General features: G+C 39.4%; 2 protein-coding genes across 2 annotated transcripts; one reads left to right on the forward strand and one right to left on the reverse strand.

Annotated features, from left to right (window-relative positions):
• The first annotated feature begins 393 nt into the window (after positions 1-393).
• On the forward strand, positions 394-7,491 carry LOC121862448 (uncharacterized peptidase C1-like protein F26E4.3). The gene is made up of 10 exons (XM_042360751.1): positions 394-593; positions 3,535-3,728; positions 3,935-3,998; positions 4,122-4,308; positions 4,688-4,854; positions 5,085-5,219; positions 5,378-5,477; positions 5,906-5,999; positions 6,195-6,346; positions 6,602-7,491. The coding sequence occupies exons 1-10, from the start codon at positions 451-453 to the stop codon at positions 6,737-6,739; spliced, it is 1,374 nt and encodes a 457-aa protein (XP_042216685.1). The 5' UTR covers positions 394-450; the 3' UTR covers positions 6,740-7,491.
• Positions 7,492-7,627: 136 nt separating this feature from the next.
• Positions 7,628-21,137, reverse strand: LOC121863624. Its single transcript, XM_042362374.1, has 7 exons — positions 21,071-21,137; positions 18,902-19,110; positions 17,662-17,803; positions 13,246-13,388; positions 11,023-11,103; positions 9,150-9,279; positions 7,628-8,753 (listed from the first exon to the last, which is right to left on the reverse strand). The coding sequence occupies exons 1-7, from the start codon at positions 21,135-21,137 to the stop codon at positions 8,680-8,682; spliced, it is 846 nt and encodes a 281-aa protein (XP_042218308.1). The 3' UTR covers positions 7,628-8,679.
• Between the last annotated feature and the right edge of the window lie 928 nt (positions 21,138-22,065).

The following is a 22,065-nucleotide window of genomic DNA, read 5'->3' on the forward strand; positions in this document are numbered from 1 at the left end:
ATGGTACGAAAAATTAATCGTACTTTCGTACCGTACCGAACTTTGAAAAAAATCGAACCGTAATATCGAAGCGAACTTTTATCACCCTCATAACAGTACCGCACCGTAATTTCGTACCGTGCCGTACCGCACTGCATGCTCCGCTTAACAGTAAGCCAGTGTAGCAGTGCTACTGTCGTGGTCATCTACATCGTTTGTCTCATCTGCTGAACAAGCTGTGGATTTCCCTTCCTCGCCTTGGGGAGTGGCTAGAGGCTCAACGAGACGTAGTTAAAACCTGTAGATGTCGCTGGAGTCAGACTCCATATAAAGAGGTCTGGAGAGATGCGTCACTTGCCTGGTAGGAATGGATAGCCCCGCCCTCCTGGGGACGCGCAACAAGATTTGCTATAAATATAATTCCACTTGTCAAGGGTCCACCAGTGGACATCCAGACAACAGAGTACCAGGATGCCGGTCTTCGTGAATAGTACCAGAGGCGGTCTGGGCGCTACTGGACTACTGACGCTACTGGCGTTGGTGGCGATGGCCATTCTTCCTGATATCCAGGTTATGGGCTACGAGGGTATACTAGGAGACTTCTGCAGGAACAGGTTAGTTAGTCTCACACTAATTGTATTTTTTTTTTACGGGAATTAGCCCACCCAGGCACAGGTCAGTGACCCACATCGGGGCCTGGGGGGCGAAAATGTAATAATAATAATAATAATAATAATAATAATAATAATAATAATAATAATAATAAAATAATAAAGAACCACAAAGAAATACAAAATGAAAAAAAAATCAAAAGTGAGGAACAATATATGTATGTTATGTTGTCAATAGTAAGAGAAACAATTGAGACCCTGCAATTGTGTGTAAATGAGGCAGAAAGTCAGACCAGCAACCTGGGACTTGGTCACAATTTTCGTGATGCCATGTGGCAGCAAGATCTACCATAGACAACACATTATGCTTCCAATATCTTCCCAGGCGGTAGTACCTCCCTGTTTGGTAGCTGCCTAATACCTACTACCTATAGATGAAGGAAACTGGGTTCTGTTATCACACACGTACAGTACTTGATCTATCTGTGCTGTTAAATTTCTTCTCGATCCTTTCTCAATTCATTCTAATTTCGATGTTTTTCTGTCCCTTTTTTTTTGTTCTGCCTTCGCCATTTTCCCTTCAATAATCGTCTTTTTCTTCTTCATTTTTCTTTCTCCATTTACCATTCCTTGATAGTCTTTTTTCCTCTTAGCATTCCTCGTTTCTTCAAATTTTCCCCTTTCTCCTGTTTTGTTCCCTGTTCTTATTTCTCTTTACTTCACCATTTATCTTTTCTCATTATACCTCTCGCTTTGATACTGCATTATATGGCTCATAGCAATAATAGGCAAGGCCGAGGGCTCGTTACACACGTCTTGCCCGCGGTGCCCACCGTTTCTCTGTGGATGTCGGTCACACTAGAATAACCCGTTATAGTACATAATTCTTTCCTCACACAGCCAAACTGTGGAATGCTCTGCCTTCTTCTGTGTTTCCATACTTATACAATCTGTCTCACTTTAAAAAGCTGGTTTTCCGGAATCTTCGTGGTGAAGATTAATACAGTATAACCTTTTTCTTTTCTACTTTTAATTTCTTTCTGTTCTTATTTTTTCGCCCCCTATGTCCCGTTGTGCGTCGTTCGACCTGTGCCCAGGTGGGCTAATTCCCGTAAAAAAAAATGTCAGTAACCTAAGCCCTTTGAGTGAGACACCAATCCGTTCAGTACGATAAATCAAACCACCAAGACAACCTCTTGAATACGACGACTTTAACACTTCGAGTAGAGTTCTTAATCACTTGAGTGCGATACACAACCACTGAGTACAATGAATGAACCCAGTGAGTAAGATATCTGAACCCTTTCAGTACGAAATCTAAACTTTTTGAGTACATAATCTTAATCACTTGAGTACGAAATCTGAACCCTTTCAGTACGATATCTGGACCCTTTGAATAGAAAATCTGAACCATTTGAGTAAGAAATCTGAATCCTTTGAGTATATTTTCTAAACCCTTTAAGTATTAATATCTAAACCCTCTGATTACAAAATCTGAACCCTTTGAGTGTGATATCTGATCTCTTTTAGTACAATATCTGATACCTTTGAGTACGATATCTGATCCCTTATGTATGAAATCTGAATCCTCTGAGTACAATATCTGATACCTTTGAGTACAGAATCTGATCCCTTTGAGTACAAAGTCTGATCCCTTTGAGTACGATATAAGACCCCACAAGAGGTCACAGCTCAAGGTTGAAGAAGCCGCAGGTCCAGAAAACTGTGAGGGCAAACTTTTTCGGAGTGAGAGTTGTAAACTCTTGGAACAATCTACTTGAGAGCGTTGTATGTCGGCACCGAGTGTGAGCTCTTTCAAGACCAGACTTGACCAGCACTGGAGCAAGTTTAGATACATTCGGAGACCAGTTCATGCCCAGTACTTGCCAACAGTGCGTAACAGAGACGCGAACGATCGAACAAGAGGCTAACGAGCCGATCAGTGGTGAAGAGAATAAAATTAAAGTAAAAAGTAAAGTAAGGTTAGATTAGAAAAGAGGCTGGGGTTGTTTTTTAAGTACCCCCATAAAAATTGAAGTAGTTATCGTTTTCTATAGTTTTGAGAAAAGAGAACGGATGCAAGTGGCGTACTCTCATATACAGCAATAGAATGGGGTCACACTATCTTGTTTTCGTGTAAAACGGAGATGCCGTCATACAGGATGGTGAAGAGAGATAACCAGGTGGTATTCTCTCTCTCAAGCACAGTCGGCTAAACCACTTAACAAATATAAGATAAGGAACCACTTAAAGACAAGACACTCCAGACTATTTCACCTAATGATTAAAACTAACACAATATATCCTAATATATTCCAGTCTAAACAAATCTAACCTGAATCTTACCCATAGATAGCGTTAGGGCAATTGATATTCAGATATCCACCCTAAACCGTCAAGAAATTGGGTAGTCTGTTTTTAAAGCGGCTCCAACTTTAACACATGGCGACACAAAGTCATCCGGCGGAAGTCAGCTAAGAGATTTAAATAACTTAACTCCGGGACTATCTGTTGACATAAATGAAAAATTCTTGCGTTTGGATTGAGATGAGTTATTATACACAACAACATTAATTTGATATTAGTAGTTGAAGTAGAGAAATATGTAGAGGGAAAACAACATCGTAACTCCAAGTAAAGTCAGAAAGGTTGGATTACGGGGCCGATCTACAATAGTTCATATTATTAAAACAAGTGATTTTTATTGATGTATTGAGTAGAACTTATAACATATCCTGAAAAAAAGATTCTAACTTAGTAGTATAGCACTTAATATATACCAGATATATAAGTGAATACAGTATTAAAAAAAAATACCTCACACAGGAAGCCAGAGGAGTGTTGCGAGAAACGTTTGGACGATTGCTCGCTGCAGTAGTATAGCACTTAATATATACCAGATATATAAGTGAATACAGTATTAAAAAAAAAATACCTCACACAGGAAGCCAGAGGAGTGTTGCGAGAAACGTTTGGACGATTGCTCTGTGCCGATCTACGACACACTCTGTTACTGTGATGAGTTCTGCATTACCGACATAGACCAACCTAAGAACGACGACTGCTGCCCGGACTTCAGGGAGGTGTGTCTAGGGGAAAAGCCTTCCAAAGATGACCCAGGCCCGTATATATTAGCTGGTGAGTTTTTTATTGTAGTTTATCTGAGCGTGAATGAATGCTGGGTGTCGATATTTGTTAATTGTTTTTGACGCATTTACAGTTGCTTGGGGTCTTTAAGGCACGTTTTAGAATCTTAGGCGCAAATAAATTACAGAAAAAGACCAAATATTACAGTTCTAATTGCATTTGTTTGGAAATTTCAACCATAGTTTTAATTTCGACAGATTGTGAGAAGGACGGAGTGAATATAAAACATGGCGACTCTCACAAGTTCAACTGTAATGAATGGTAGGTTGAGTGTGAGTTATATTAATTACCTGATATAATTAAACGTGTAATTGAGTATTAAGAAAAAATATTATTTGTAAAAAAAAACCCGCTGGGAGATAATGTTTTTCTTCAATGTTCCAGTAAGTGTGCAGAAGGACAACTACTCTGTGAGGAGGATGAATGTATGGTGGAGGAGAAGGAGATACGGACAGTAAACCAAAGGCCTCTTCATTACGGCTGGAGGGCTTCAAACTACTCCAATTTCTGGGGAAGGAAAGCTAAAGATGGTCTGATGCTTCGTACTGGTAGCTTCATCCCTGAGGAGCTGGTCAGTTACACACACACACACACACACACACACACACTAGTCAGTTATCATTCGCTATATCTTACTAGCCAGAAATAAGCCACCAGTTAGCAGAAAATCAGGAGTTAAATAGCTGGTCATCTGTTAGCCGGTATAAAGCCTCTTATTACCTACTAATAAACTTCCAGCTAGTGTAAATGTGATCTGCTAGCTCGTATAAAATCCCCTGATAGTATATAAACCGCATAAACACAATTAAACACAGCATATAGGTCCATTATTATAGCTTCAATACAGTATAAACATTATAAACAGTTACCCAGTATGAATATAATATAAATATAATAAAAACAGCCCTAGTTAGCGTGAAGTCTAACTAACATCTGGTGATCGTCAACAGTCTATGAAGATGAACCCGATTGCGCTACGCCCGGACGTCTCTCAGATCCCAAGTCGGTTTGACGCCCGCACCAAACGTGAGTGGTTGGGACGTGTGAGTGACGTGAGGGACCAAGGGTGGTGTGGCGCCTCCTGGGCCTTCTCTACCATAGGCGTTACTCAGGACAGGTGAGGAGTGACTAGAGACATGTATGTAACTCCCACCTCTCATGACCAACCTTCTGATTTTTCACAGTGTTGTATATGAATCAAGTTAACCTAACTGCATATTCCTAAGTTAAATGAAGAAATATGAGGTAATGAACCAAATATTACTTCTAAATTACGCCCAGACTGTATTACACGCGCTTAATCTTTGTCCCTGAGAGTTTTTTACACCGTTTTTGATATTTCTACAGACTGGCTATCATCGCTAAGGGACGCAAGCCTTTTCAGTTGTCGGTACAGAATCTGCTGAGTTGCGCCAAACTTGGCCAGAAGGAATGCGAGGGAGGCTATGTCGACCGTGCATGGAACTACCTTAGGAAAACTGGGTAAGTCTTCCTGTGTGTGTGTGTCTGTGTGTCTGTGTCTGTGTGTGTGTCTGTGTCTGTGTGTGTGTCTGTGTGTGTGTGTGTATGTGTGTCTGTGTCTGTGTGTGTGTGTGTGTGTGAATGGTTGGTAAGTAATGCCACTTTTTTCCTCCTTTCAGGGTAGTATCAGAGAAGTGTTACAGGTATGACAGCGGCTCCACTAATAAGGTGTCAAGGTGTCTTATCCGCTCCAGAGACACATCAGCTCTCCAGTGTGAGGTAAGTCAGGGTTAGTTGTTGTTTCAGAAGATAAATGCTATTGACAAGAAGACAAAAACAATATAATATACATCTTACTAATCTCTGTCTAGTTTTATATATCGATAAGAGGTATTGTAACAGAGTAGTTATATATTCTCCAATACTTACTATAATTATACTATAAGTCAACGCCACTTATAAGCCACACAGACTGGCGGGATCGAAATTCTTAACGGACAACTTCGCTGGGTACATCCTTCCCCCACCTCCATAAATTACAAACCAGGCATTTCTCCATTACCTGAAGATTAAGCACCCCTTGTTATTTTACCTGGAGATTACCCCCCCCTCCCCTTAACACTAACCTAACCCCCATACAAAGTTGCATTAAGGGGGGTAATCTTCAGGTGACATCCTTCATGAGATAAATTATTTGTCTCCCTCAGCACAAACACCAGTACAAGACAGAGCCAGCTTATCGCATCTCGAGCAACGTGGAAGACATTCAATGGGAGATACTGAACGATGGCCCAGTACAAGGTAAGGGCTACTGTGTGGTGGTGGTGGTCATGCTAGTAGTAGTAGTAGAGGGCTAGTGCTAGTAGCATCATAATAACTATTCCTTTTAAACTAATATATACACAAAATACTTACTACCACTCACCTGCTGAACAAATATGAATGCATTTAGATTGATAGATTATATAATTAGATTGAAATTTATAACATCAACAGCTATGATGGAGGTACATAAGGACTTGTTTATGTACAAGAGCGGGATTTACTCTTACTCTGGTGTGACGAAGGGAGAGACAGCTTCACACTCCGTCAGAATCATTGGGTGGGGAGAGGACCCGCTTCCTGGTTCACGGCCCGTCAAGTACTGGGTGAGACCAACTTGTATTCTCTTGTACAATATGTGTGTGTGTGTTGTTCTTTCACTAAGGTGTTGATAAAGTTACTGTTACCTGCCCATGATACCTCTCACTGTTACCTGCCCATGACACATGTTACCTGCCCATGGCCCCTCCCTATACCCACCAAGTTTGGGGGAAGTGGATAGCATGTTTATTGATGTTAACTCAGTACCGGTATTTAACATGTGAAAGTTAATATTATTTATTATTATTTTGGCATTACAGCTCGTGGCTAACTCATGGGGCAAAGACTGGGGTGAGAATGGCTTGTTCAAGATCAGACGCGGAACGAACGAGTCAGGCATAGAAACATTTGTGCTGGCAGTCAGAGTACGTCTAGCTAACTACGTGTACGGCGTCTAGTCCTGTGGAAGACCAGTTTAGAAAAGGATATGTGGAGAATGACCTATAAAATGACCTGACTTCGTTGATTGTAACCTTACATGTTCACTTAGTTATCTGTGTTATGATGAACAAAAGCATAGTTCATTACTAGATATATGTGTCATGATGAACAAAAGTATAGTTCATTACTAGATATATGTGTTATGATGAACAAAAGTATAGTTCACTACTAGATACATGTGTTATGATGAACAAAAGTATAGTTCATTACTAGTATCTGGATGACTACTTCTTTTGATTTCAGTCAGTGGTGGATGTTCATCTGTTATTTTATCACCAGTTTCTTATGTTCACCGTTCTGTTCTCTTATCATTTTGAGAACAGTGACATACGTATTGCTTTTCCTTTCCTAATTCATGTTTGTGTTATTGTCAGGGAAATTTATGGACACTTATAGAAAATAATGAATAAACTGACCACTGCTCTCTGTACATTTCACACAGGAATAAATTTCAGTGATATTTGTATTTTTAAAGCTCTGTACAGTAGCTAAAACAACTATCTGTGCAGGTGTGGGAGTCGATATGCTCCGAAATTTTACGTGTGACTAGTGACAGACCTCATATACCAATATTTATCGTCTGTGGTCTCAAATTGTTTTTCTCACAAAGTACGCACAGATAGTTGTTTGTACCATTCAATTATTACTACTGGTACACTTTGTTATTAATAAAGTGCCTGATATCAACTACAGAGAAATTTCACCATAATGAGATTTTTTTTACTCCAATGAAAGGTTGATAGTAATGATTAAACAGCTAGAATGATGGGTAGATAAAATTATAAGTAATGATAGATGTCTAGATTGAATATATTGTAATTAGAAGTTGCTTCGTTAATGGAGGGGATGATTAGGTTAATTCCCAACTTCAAACTGGATAGCTGAGTTAAGAATGAGAGTTGAATGGGTATTTAATAATGTTCCAAATGACCAATTTATACTTTATTAAAGTTTCCTTCACTCTCCATTGAATAGTACAATATAGGTAAATTCCTCACTCTTATAAATGGTCTGTAGTCGGTGTTTCTAGTCTAAAATATATGAAACACACCTATCAAAAAATAGCCCTTAACATTAACTGAATTTTATCTCCATCTTTGCCTTAAAAAACTAAACATTATTATCCACGTATTAAACATAAACATCCCTCTTAAGTTGCTAAAATGTGTTGTATTATTGTTTCTCGGTGATTCAACAGACAAACAGAGACACTTACCAGCTAAAACATCATTATTCTTGTACAAAACTTTATAAACTTACAAATGGACTTTAGGTTAGGTTAAGATGGAACTCTGTATTGATTAATTATGATACAGGGAAATAGAGCAAAAAATACAATAGCGACTTTTCTCTGATCACACAAACACACACACACACACACAGACACACACACACACACACACACACACACACACACACAGACACACAAACACACACACACATACGATCCAATTCATGTGATGTTATATCGCTAATTAACACCATTAGAGTATCAAGGTTTCTGTTGTAGCGAATTACAGATACTACTATTACTACTACCACTACGACTACTACTACTACTACTACTACTAGAGTAAAGCTACTGTAGATAAACACACAAACTCTTTGATTCCCTGCATGAATTTTCTGAATAAGGAAATTTGAACATTGAGACTTTAGCGGTGAATCTTGAGTGTATTACCTACAACAGCCGGATAGATGGTGGTAGCGATAATAGTGGTGGTCGTGGTAGTAGTGGTTGTGGTAGCAGTATAGTAATGAAGCACCCACAGTAGCAGGATGGATTCTGTGTAGTGGTGGTAGTAGCAGTAGTTGTATTGATAGTGGTTGTTGTGGTAGTAGTAGAATTGATAGTATTAGTGGTAGTTATGGTAGCAGAAGGACTGAGTGAACCATCCTACAATAAGTTAAAGTGGACGGGAATGAAGACCATCACTGACGTCAACATAATTCTCGCTTTCCATTGGTTGGCTGGAGAGAGAAAAACAAATATATTATCCCACAATGAGCCAATCAGCATCGACCGTCAATTCCTTCGACCTACCCAACCTCCTTTAAATCTCAGTAGGCAAGTTGAAATGTTGAAATCTAGATAATTATTCTGCACACCGAAAAAAAAAACTTTATATACCTCTTAAATATTTTTTCAGGCAGGTAATTAGCATTGAAAAAAAAAGTTAAAATCATCCAATCGTCATTATGATCATTAATTGCCGCAAAATTGAATTGTCGACCATATATTGTGAATCATTATGCTCAAGAGGGCCTATACTAAGATTTTGAACGAAGTCTCAGAGAAAGTGGCCCAAATTCTCTACAGATTATGAAGAAAATCTCCTGGGAACTAGTACTCAAACTGGTACTCACCTGGGGATTGGTAGGTACCCACGTAGGAGATCAAACGGACTCTTACTCGTAGTGTCTTGAAGGAACTCAGTGTGAATGTACCAAGTGTCATCCGGCACTCAGCCTTCAGAGTGCCGCCCGCTGCCGCTACCTGTCAGCAACGGTAATATTGGCGTCAGCAACGGTAATACTTGTGGTGTCAGCTTCGGAAATAGTGGCAGCAATGGTAATATTGGTGTCAGAAAATGGGATTCTTTTCTAATTTAATTTTTTTATCTCTACCCCAATACTTTTAAACAATTTGTAGGGAAAGTGTTGTAATTATATATAATTTTTTCCTCTCTTTCTACCTTCTTTTCTTTATTTCTAACTGATTCTCTCTTCAAACTTTCTTTCTTTAAATTTCTTACATTATTAATTCCATATATTAGTTATGTCTTAGATACCTTTCTTCTCATAGCTATACTCCCTAACCTCATCTGTTGTAGCATGGCTCGAGGGTTGGAACACTGTATTACTGGTACCAAGATGTGGGGAAAGACAAAGGCGAGTACTGCAGGGATAATGATACCCCCTAACATACACTAAAGATGATTTATTAAAATGAAGTTAGACTTATGACTACTTTCAGTAACATAAAACTACAAGTATCACCTCCATGGTTTCACCCAATTTGTACTTTTCAATTGGGTACACCTTTCAACACCCACCATTACTTGGCTTACTTTATAATGACACACAACATTATCTTCTTACATGTAAACACACTTGAGTAACACTCTTACAGGTTACCTGAGAACAGTAGCTCTTACTTACTAACATGATTCTTAGCAATAGCACCACATTAATACCTCAATAGCACCTAATAGCTTCCCCGCGCTACTTTGTTACATTCACCAAGAATTAAAGTAGCTACCCTCATACTCTTGTTCACTCCAGACACCCACACAACTGAGGAGACTACATACATGGATACTCGGATGGATAACACAGCCAATAAGTAACTCTACTTATCGTTGTGGACTCATGACACTGCTTATGAGCTGGTCGTGTTTATTCCACACGTGAGATACATGTGGACAACAAACACATTCTGGCCACCTCCTTCGAGCAGCTGGCTGTACGTAGGATCTCAGCTCACCACACCACCGTGTTACTTTTTATTTTGTTTTTTATTTTTTACTTTCTACACGACGCTATCAGATCTTTATGGCCTTCATCCATCCCCATACTGGTGGTGCACGTCGTCCTGGCACACCACGACCACCAGTGGTCTATTCAGTCACCTATTCACAGATAAATAAATACTAATGAAAGAAAGAAGGAAGGAAGGAAGGTATTGTAACTGCTAATCTAATATGTTGAATAGGAAAACGATAGAAATAATATAAGAAATTTAGTTAAGAAGTTATATATATGTTGCATTTAATTTAGGTTATATTTAGTTACAGTAATATTTAATAATTACTTGACAAATAACGACAGGAAGGTTTTCGTCCTACCAAACAAACAAACTCCTACCCCATCCCCCACACCCTTCCCCTCTCTCCCTTAATCCCCCACACCCCCAACACCCCGTCTACATATAGAGGGAGAAAAAAAAAAACCTGCTGATGCTTCTAGGATTACTCGGTAAATTCCCTGTAATCCGTAAGTGGGGAGGGAAGGAGGAATGGAGGGATGAATCTTTTCAATAAGACAATTTTCTGTCGACAGTTAATCGCTTTATACCTGGTCAACACAAACACACACACACACACGTTTCATAATCTTTTCCCACAATATAACTTTCGATGCTGATATACTCATGTAGTAGCTGGATAGACTTACCTACCAATCCAATTAGATTTAACTGCTGGCCGGATAGACTCACCTGTTGGCCGGATAGACTTACCTGCTGGCCGGATATGTGTAGTAAGAGTCCCTTGGTCTTATAGGAGCCGTCACTGTAAAGTTTCACTTTGTCCGCGGAAACCTGACGAAGGGGAGAATACCGCGTCAGTAGTTGATCTCTGTCTGTTAGTGTCTGTAGTTTATTATTTATTTGTCTGTCTGTCTGTCTACATCTTTCTCTCTACTTGTTTATCTGTCTCACTGTGGGCTTCTCTGTCTATCTCTCTATATTTATCTCTTCGTGTGTCCTCTAAATCTCCTTCTACTTCTCTCAATTTACACCTACGTTTATCGTTTTATTTATCTCCGTCTTGTAGGTAACCCCAGTTCAGGTATGTGTCTAAATATTGACCTTTTGGCTTGTGACGTCACTGACCTCGTGAGTCTTGTTTGTCAACATGAGTGTGTGTGGGAACAGCACGTGGAAGGGACAGTCAGGTACACATCAGTCATTAACAAGTTATAGTAAGTAATTTTTTAACTGACTGACTGAGTAGATGTTTTCTCCTCTCCTCCTCCTCATCCTGCCTCGCCTTAAGGATCTCAAGGGTTCCTACGATAATTCCTCCTCGTATTTGATGATATAAGGATATCCCCCAGGTAATCAGGTGAAGTTTAGCTCCTTCCAACATATTTCACCTGACGAAGCTCACTCATATAGCTACGTTCCTTGTCTCATGTATAGCCAGGTGGTGTTACTTCCATCCTCAAGAGTTTTCAGTTGGTGAATGTAAATCCAAGTGGTGACAGGTATAGCGGCAGCCAATTAAACATCCTCGTCACAGGTAACAGGTGGCCGTGGTGATGTTAAAGACGTCATGTAAAAGGGTGAGTTGTTTCTCCATTTAAAGTCGGAAATTTATTTAAATCATGAGTTAAACTCCTTGACTACGATGACTTACTACTACTACTACTACTACAAATAATAACTTAATGGAAATATAGCAACCAAAACATTAAAAAAAGAAGCACCACACACAAATAATATATTCCTTACATAAAAGCTTTCAGTACAGTAGAATAAATGTGGAATAAACACGCAATTTATCTACGAACCAAGAATGAATTTGATAATGGTGGTGAGTTAGAGTGTTTTCTGTGTGAGGTCGTTTGGGGTTGATGCGATTATGGCGTAGAACGGTAGACGAGGAATCTCAGGTGGGCGAGAATGATGGTGATGTTGGCGGTGTTAAAAATCCTGCAGTGTCTTGTCTCTATGCTGACAGATGCTCAAATAATCGTAAAGTTAATTTCTATCACAGTTAGATATGATCAGAGCGTATTTATTTAAGGTAGAGTCACAGTTCTTTTACGATGTCATTTTTAAAAGGTTCGGATACTGTAATATGTTGGTGAATTCTTAAGCATGTTTTTTTTAGGGCTGTGACGTCATAGAAGATTGGCAGGAAGGAGAGACTCTGATATTAACATAACTTCCATTAACTCTTTCTCATACGTCTCCCTTAACTTAATAACTCAAGGTAATGTTGGTTAATGGAAGAAAATAACGTGAGCTAAAACCTACTTCCGCCTCCCAATATATCGCTCAGTGAGGTATTATTTATATCTCTGGTAATCTGTAATGCCCAGATGACTACCCACTTATTTTCCAACCTACTCTTCATACTAATGTTACACCTGTCAATATCCATCACCACATTTACCCATTACTGGCAACACCCGATGTAAGACTTGAATGGACTTCCTGTTTTGTTAACTGGGCACCGTTCACGCCAGAAATAACGGTATACCTCCATGCTCCGTAACTTTGTGAAATAAATATTGTTGGAAGATTAGGCGATAGAGGTTTAAACCCCTGCTTCCCCCCGTTCAGGCTTGCCAACTTTGCCGATTTGGCGAGAATTTTCATTGCCGCTTTCACTCACATCTCAAAATATTCGTTAAATTTATACCCTCGAGCATTAAACCTCTGAGCTATTTAATAAACCTAAGTGTGGTGTGAATATATATTTACTGACTATAAACTCGTGGACGAAATGCTTCCTTGAGTTTGAGATATGTTAAGATCTTTACTGGGGAAAAAAAATATGGTGCGGTTGGTATTCATGATATTTGTAAACAAACTTCCGTACATTTTCCACATTTTGAAAGGAACGTTTATAAATGAGATGATTAACTAAATAATTGACGATATTTAACAGGAGGGTGAGAGTAAGAGAGGCATAATTACAGTATATTACCTGAGAGTTAATTAAGCACATACCTGACTGCCGTCCAGAAACCACTGTAGGGTAGGAGTGTAGCCGTGGAAGAGAGGTTGTCGGGGTTGACAGCCAATCTTGATCAAGTCTGTGGTCTCGTATATCTCGCGGGCGTCCACCAAGATGGGCGGCGCCAGTGGCTCTCCTGTAGGTGAATGATGGGCGTCAGATGGGCTTGATATTGATGTTAGAATGTATGCCTGCGCCTCAACAACTAAGGTCTTTAAATATACTACACTATAACCACCACCACCACCACAATACCATCACAACATAAGTAATAACATCTACTTTCACTACCAAACACCACCGTCGCTATAACTACTCCAACTAGCCAACTATTATCACAAACGCCACCATAACTATTAACACTACGACTACTACTAACCCGGCCTCCTCTCCTCTCACCCTATGGAAAACAAATTCGACTTCAGATAAATTTCTTCTTCCTCCTCCCCTCCTCCTCCTCTCCCTATTCTTCTTCCTCCTCCCTCTCCTCCTCCTCTCCCTCTTCTTCTTCCTCCTCCTCTTCCTCCCCCTCTTCTTCCTAATCCTCCCCCTCTTCTTCCTAATCCCCCCCCTCTTCCTTCTCCTCCTCCTCATCTCTCCCACGCATCTATTTATATATATTTACACATTCCTCTTCGCCGATTTATTTCCTTGGCCTTAACTGTATTAAAAATAAATCTTTTCCCGAGCTTTGGGGAGGGATGAGGGAGAAGGAGGGAAGAGGAAGGGAGGGAGAATGTATTTATAGAGGGGTTAAGCAACTAACTAAGGGAGGTAGTGGGGGAGGGGGAGATGGTTCACTTAGGATGGGGGGGATGGTGTAGGGGGTAAGGAAGAGGAGTAGGAGGAGGATTTGAAAGAGAAGGGAGGGTAATGATAATAATGACAAATCCATCAACAATAATAATAATAACAATAATAACAATAATAATAATAATAATAATGACAATAACAATAATAACAATTATAACAACAATAATAATAACAACAACAATAATAATAATAATAATAATAATAATAATAATAATAATAATAACAATAATAATAATAATAATAATAATAATAATAATAACAATAATAATAATAATAACAACAATAATAATAATAATAATAATAATAATAATAATAATAATTTACAAGCCTTGACCTAGATGACTCAGGGTAGCCTCTGCCAAGAAGCGCGAGTCATAACATCCATATAGGGTATACCAACACACACACACACACACACGGTAACTCACACAGCTCAAAGAATATTCAAGAGAGAGAGAGAGAGAGAGAGAGAGATGAATTAAAATGCTTCAATGTAGAATGGTATAAATGTTCTCTATAAACACATACACCCATGGCAACATTTTCATCATACATCGTGTAAAATGATAAATTGAATGTGGAAATGTATCGGGAGTAAATGAGGGGGGGGAGAGGGGAGATGAGGAGGAGATGAGAGGGGAAGAGGGAAGATTGAAAAGGAGGAGGAGAAGGAGGGGTGGGGGAGCAGAGAAGGAAAAAATAAAGAAGAAAGATGAATACGGGGAAGATAGATAATGAAGGAGGGAAGGAAAGGCAGGAATCAAGAAGATATATTTGACATTTGGTTCAACACTACCACAGAAAAACCCCACCGTGCTTACTTAACTGGGTCTGGTCCAGCAAGGGGAGTGGGGAGATACGCCTCACTGACGGTAGAGGGGAGAAGAGGGGAGGGGGAAGGGGAGAAAGATAGTCGAGGTAGTGGAAGGGGCGAAGGAGGGTAGAGAAAGGGGAGAGGAGAGAAGGGAATGGAGGAGGGTAGGGGAGAGAGGAGAGGGAGGGAGGAAGGGAAGGGGTTGAGGGAGGGAGGGAGGGAGGAAGGAAGGGTTGGAGGGAGGGAGGGAGAGAGGAGGGCTTATTTACAAAGCCATCCACTTGTGACAGATCTGCCAATACCGACGTAAATAGAATATAATAAAACACACACACACACACACACACACACACACACACAGTCACCGTAATTTAAGTGAGGCTTGGAAAATAATAACAATTACTTACAAATAATTAACGTCATTATCCTAACTTATTTCCATACATACTTTAGATACTTTTTTTCACTTACTTATAAACTGACTTATTTTACTTACATGGTGATTAATTAATTTATTTATATATTTATTTACTTTTATATTTACCCATTTAGTAGTGATTTAATTACTTACACACGTTTACTTAATCACTTATATATTTAATCACTAATGACCTAATTAATCAGATTCACACTTAATAACTTCTATACCCACTTAACTACCTAACCTGACCTATTTAATTACGTAGTTAATAGATGTAGCGTGACAGCTGTTGGGTGTTTCTTATTTCAAGTCTCTCCCCCCCACCTCCCTACTTTCCCCTTACGGCCTTTCCTCCCTACTTTCCCCTTACGGCCTTCCTCCCTACTTTCCCCTTACGGCCTTTCTCCCTACTTTCTTCACTTCTCTCACCTTCTTCACTGTCCCTCCTACCTACCTACCTACCTACCTATACCTTCCCATACGATCATGTCTTTCATTATAATTCTCATCATCATCATCATCATCACTGTGTCATCATTACACCAAATTATGGCCCTTTGAACTATACTATGGTGTAGAGAGAGAGAGAGAGAGAGAGAGAGAGAGAGAGAGAGAGAGAGAGAGAGAGAGAGAGATAAACATACCGACATATATTTAGTTTTATCACCGTATCATGATCAGAGAACCAGTAATGAAAGTATGGGAAGAGAAAGAGGAGAAGGAGGAGGATACATACATACATATATACATAAAGTACATACATATACTGCACCTCTCTCCCTAATTCCTGGTTTTGTATGTCTCCACCGCCCTTCCTTTTCTATGTGTAAATAAATTCCGCTTGTCGTTTACACACACACACACACACACACAAACACACACACCACTATTACTACTACTACTACTTTGCTGTCACCTGGGATCGAGTATGACGATCCTCCAGCTATGATACGATGAATGAGTTATTAATGATATCACCTTCGTCGGGGGCTCTGAGGTGACTCGAGCGGCCGATACGGGACCGGCAGGGTCGTCCACAGATGTTGCACGTGTGGAGGGTTACATCTAGTGCGGGAGGGGCGGCGGCAGCATCTTTCCAGAGCTGGCGCTAATCTGCCTCAGTATGCAGTCAGGCTAACTGGAAAGTACTGAAACCTTCTTGTGTGGTGCTCCTCCAAGAGCTACGATGTGGAGTAATCGACTCCCGGGTGAGGGGGTCGATTTGACACTTTCAGGTTTGTCTTAAGACTATCCTTATACTTTTACAATTGCCCGCCAGTGTTACGTTTACTGTTCGTTAGGTGAATGTAAAGTAGCTGCTTTGGCAGTCTACTGTCGTCCATGCGGGTAACATGGCCAGTCCAGCGTAGTTGTTCATGGATAATGGTAGCCACGATGCTCCTACAGTTGGTGTCAGCAAGAATACTGGTATTTGTTCTCTTGTCTTCCCAGCGAGCACACACACACACACACACACGCACACACTATTTCTCCCTCTCTCTAGTAAATCCCTCCTAAAGGTTGACCTCCAACACGATTCATATACTGAATAGATTTATCAAGGGCCTCGTTGTATTCCAGGCATGAACACCCTCGACCGAGATCAAGTATTCACCTCGTCGCCGCTCAAGTCGTCAAGTGTCCAGCCCACAACAATAGACGACACAACCATCTGGTGAACACGTTAAAGGAATCTGATTTTCATTAAAAAACAAAAGAAAAAAAATGGCTAATATATACAGTAGGGTTACTGCCTTATGACCGGAACATTGTGGATACCTGCTGTCCCCAAGGGACTTGATCTCACTCTCCTCTACTGTACTGTATATATTAGCCTTGTCAAGCATTACTCATTAATCTGCACTCACCCCTGAAGATGTGAATTACACGAAAGCGCTTGGGAACTTCGTGTTTTCTTGTGGTTATCAGCATATATTTGGATCACGCGCACCTACAGTGATTTACTTGCATATATATATATATATATATATATATATATATATATATATATATATATATATATATATATATATATATATATATATATATATATATTTCATGTAGATCCACAATGAAAACGTGGATAAGATAAATTGCCTCTGAAGATGTCTTAAATAAAGACGAAAGCTAAGGTGCTCCATTGTTTCTCTTTTCTCTACATGAAAAGACCAATGTCTAATACATGAAATACTGTTTAAAAATGAACAACAACAGGACAGCATCAACAAATATGGAGGAGAACACACATGTCAAAATAAACGAGACACATCACCGGAACTCAAACGAGCATCAACAATGTCGGTGTGAAATCACAATCCCAAAAAGGATGAACTTAAACTACATTGAGAGAGAGGTACTCACGTAGTACAGTCATAGAGGCCGTGGAAGCCTCAGTGCGGAAGCTAGGGTGCTCGGCGATAACCTCACAACGGTAGTGACCCGTGGCTGCTATTGCTAGCTTAGTCAGTGATAAAGACACCTGGCGCTCGTTCCTGAAGAGCTCCTGAAGGGGTACAGCAGGAGTTAGTGTAAACACATACAAAAAAAACCCAAATGCTACTACTACTACTAGTACTACAAATGCTGCTGCTGAATCAAAAGAGAGAAATTTGGGCCAATCACCGCCGAAGATGCCCGTATACGTGTGCACCCCGCAGAAAACACGTCCCGCTTATGTCATCATCTCATATCGATAATTCAGACGTCCGCCCGCCATGTTGGTCTTCCCGGAGGCCATATCTTTTCCTTCCGCGTGAACCAATATCTTTAACGAAGCCACACTTAGATATTCTAATTTTCAGGGTCAACTCGTCCTTTCGTGATGAATTGAAGCCTTATTTTTAATTACCCTGCCTGGGGTCGTCGTCAGGGCTTCACCACACCGAAAATAAGACGAGAAAAACAAGTGACTGACGGGGAAAAAAAACCTCTGATATTAACTCAAGGTTGTATAGTAGATGATGTGCTCAATGTACAGTACTGTTTCTGCTATATTGATTTCTTACCAGTGAATATGCAAGTTCATTTAATATCTGCGTTTTACACTAAAGGCAGAAATAGTTCATACAAAATTAATAACAATTATATATATACTAATAGGCTTTGTTGTTTAATATTTCGAAAGGAGTTATCATTCAGAAGGAAAAAAATATATTCTTGAAGAAAGGTAGAAAAATAAATAGATATATATTGTGTAAAATCGTCACACAAGTTTATAATTAGAGTCTATTCACTCGAAGCTTACAACTGAGGCCTAGTTAGGGTCAGTTAGTAGCAAGGCAGCTAATTGGGTGGCGGACGGACCCCCCCAAAAAAAAAAATAACACTACACCTCTTCAGTATTTAATCTATCGTATTTATATATTGATATTTTAAGGGAAAATGACTATTCTCTATTGACCTCTGATAATTACTGCACCTGGGGAAGCAATAATTTTAGGAGGGGTTTACAACCTAGAGTTTATATACACCATATTCGTGTTCCTTAGTGATATTTCTATGACCAGTGCTAATTATAGTTTCCGTAAAGAGAACAACAGAAAATTACGAATCCACCATGAGCAGGAAAATGAAAAAGAAAGAAAGAAAACAAATTACTCACGGCAACAGAGAACTTGTGAGTGGGTTTGATGTTGATGGCTCGGTTACGCTCGGTGGGGACGTAACGATAGAACTCCGTTGAATTATGGTACCACTTGAGAGAGTAGAGTTTGGTGGTGCGCAGGTCGTAGAAGCAGCTCACTCTGGCCTGACCTCCTGCCACGGCGAACTGGGGCACCTCCACCCCCCGCAGCAGGTCCCCAGCAGCACCTGTAGGAGAATAACAACCCTGTTAAGTGAGAGATACAGGTCGCCAGCAGTACCTAGAGCATGACAAACCACTTCACACACACACACACACACACGCACACACACACACACATTTTACCTTCCCCCATCCCACCCACACAACACAATTTCACTTACATCACGTCAGAAATAAGTTTAGCCGTTTCCATTCAGTAAGGATGTTGTGTTGTGTTATTACATTACAATCCCTAGGAGTGAGTCTCTCTCTCACTCTCTGATCAATAAGGCAGAGAGTGATAAAGGCTAAAATAGGTTCTCTCTTCTCCTCGTCTCTCGCTGTTATCAATAAGACAGAAAGAGACAGAGAGAGAGAGATAGATAAAGGTTAAAATAGGTTCTCTCGTCACCAATAGTATCTTCAAAGGCCAACGAAGAGCAAAACAAATTCTATTCCGGTGGATTTCCACATTTGTAACAATTAAGCTGTTATTTACAATCAACTTATCCTTGTACATACTAACGACTGTGAACTTGAATCTAAATTTTTACCTGTACTTGTCAATGTATCTTTGTTTGTACTTGCACCCGTGTCTGAACCTGTAACATTCCTCTCAACCTATACAGTAGTACTAAGACTTATATCCGTACCACTGCTTATGCCTATGAACCTACTCCTTTACTGAAAATGTTGCTTGTGTTTAGATCACTGAACTAATCTGACTTGTGTGTGTGTGTGTGTGTCTTTATGTCTGTGTCATGCCTAGATTCTCTCTCTCTCTCTTGGGCTGTGCTAAAAAGTAATTTCCTAACACCAAAGAGAGAGAGAGAGAGAGAGAGAGAGAGAGAGAGAGAGAGAGAGAGAGATCAAATACATTCAGCTAGTAATTTAATCTCAACAATTTGTCTGAAGCGAAGGTCAAAGAAAATCGATTCGATTGTATCTCAAACTCCATAAAAAATAACGACTAGACTATCTAGCCTCTCACATACCTTTAATAAATAAACAAACTGTCAGTATTAGCTGATCCACGTGTATATATATTCTTTGGAATCAACTGATCTGCATAAAAAACCTCTAGTTCCTCCTCTCACTGACAATACTCTATAGAATGAGGTGATTGACAAGAGTAAACATGAATATAAATACACCTCATTCAACGTCAGCTCATCCGCGTGAATAAACAAAACTCCCCATTCAGGTATTAACAGCAAGGGTCCGTGGGGAGGCTTCCAGTGTGTCTAGTTCCATTCACAAACTTGTTGCAACATCATTATCAAAACATGACATTAATCTAGACTGACTTTGAATCTCTCTCGTGTGCATTATCCTTCCGCAGTCATGTGAAGATAAGGAGCATCAGCTTATTTCTCCTAATGATGAATCACCCAAACGCTAACCTAACCTAGCCATACCAAACTATTTATATTCAAGTTATTTTTTTAAAAATACTCTGAGATAGGTAAAACCCTTATTTACTTAGGTTCTACCACTAAAAGAGGCTTGCACAATCACAAAAGAATATCAAAATTCCGCTTCTAACAGTTTATAATTTTGTTTTAGTTAATCCTTAACAAAAAACCATATTCTATTGTTACACGTTAAGAGAAAACGATCTAAACAAATGTTGGGATGACTATAATTTTATCCAACGCTTAAAAAAAAAAAAATCTGCATTCTGTACCGCTAAAGCCCAACTTTTTTTTGTATTGGAATATGATACATTTACCAATGCTTCTTTGCTGTTAGTTGTGTTCCCACTCAAAATGTAAGATATCTATGGGCCAAACTTTAGAGAACCCGGAATATAAAAAATATAAAAATAAATAAACAATTAAATAATTAAATACTGCCTTCGAAAATATAATCATCAGGTGAAATGCACTACAGGTGTGACTAAAACTTCAGTCATACTAACAAAAAAAAATAAACAAACGACCTCTGGTGTTATAGTTATGCAGGAAACTAGACTAGGATACTCACTGTTGAAGAATAACACCGCCAGGAGATACAGCCTCTGCAGGCAGGTGTTATACAGCCACCCAACCATCTCCGGCAGCCGCACGTCTTCTCTCTTCTTGGAATTGTCAAAAAACTATCGAAATTTATGTCAACTATCAATAAAATCACTCACACATATTATAATTAGTATTCTGGAGAGTTAAATAAAATATTGCCAGAAATAAAGAAGTTTGGTTGGGGCTTAAAATACGTGTTTTATGCCCGGGAGAGCGATGTCAACACACGTGTGACAGACGAGGGAGGAAAGCTGGCACGTCCACCTCCCCCTATGATCAGAGACACACTGAAGGTTGATGGCTTGTTGAAGCTACTAGTGAATTTGTAGCGAGTCAGTGTTCCTACCTCCACGTCAGTTATTCCTCACTGTTAACTAGCACCCGTGTACGTCTGTAGGTATTTAATGTGTTTAGATAGAGAGAGATTAACATGTACTCACGAGTGGATGGAAGTACAGGTTCCGTAAACTTTGCTAAACATTTTAAGATGTGGGCGTCTGAATCAGTACACACAGACACACATATAAACACAAATTGCTAATGTGCTCTTTTTCATATACATTATACAAAGATATTAAATAATTATAGTTGCAGACATAAAGTTGACGGTACACAACATTTTACTAATAATACAAAAACTAAAGCTAATAAATTATATTATATTTCCACGTACAGAATCAAGGAAAAATATCTTGACTTTTGGCAATTATCTGGCATCATAAACTTCAGGGACCATATTATATGTAAAGGAGGAATAAGATAATATGGATATCTGTTAACTCAAATTCTTCTTCATATTATCAAAAGTCTTTTTTGAAAGATCATCTGTGGGTTTAGGATAGGCTAGTTTAAGTTATTTTAAGTTATGTTTGGTTTGGTGAGGTTAAATTAGGTTAGATTAGGTTAAATTGGGCACGATTAGGATTAATGAGATATATGGTTCATATAATTAGGGATGGG

The sequence above is a fragment of the Homarus americanus genome, unplaced genomic scaffold (assembly GCF_018991925.1).
Source record: "Homarus americanus isolate GMGI-L3 unplaced genomic scaffold, GMGI_Hamer_2.0 scaffold40248, whole genome shotgun sequence".
Classification (NCBI taxonomy): domain Eukaryota; kingdom Metazoa; phylum Arthropoda; class Malacostraca; order Decapoda; family Nephropidae; genus Homarus; species Homarus americanus.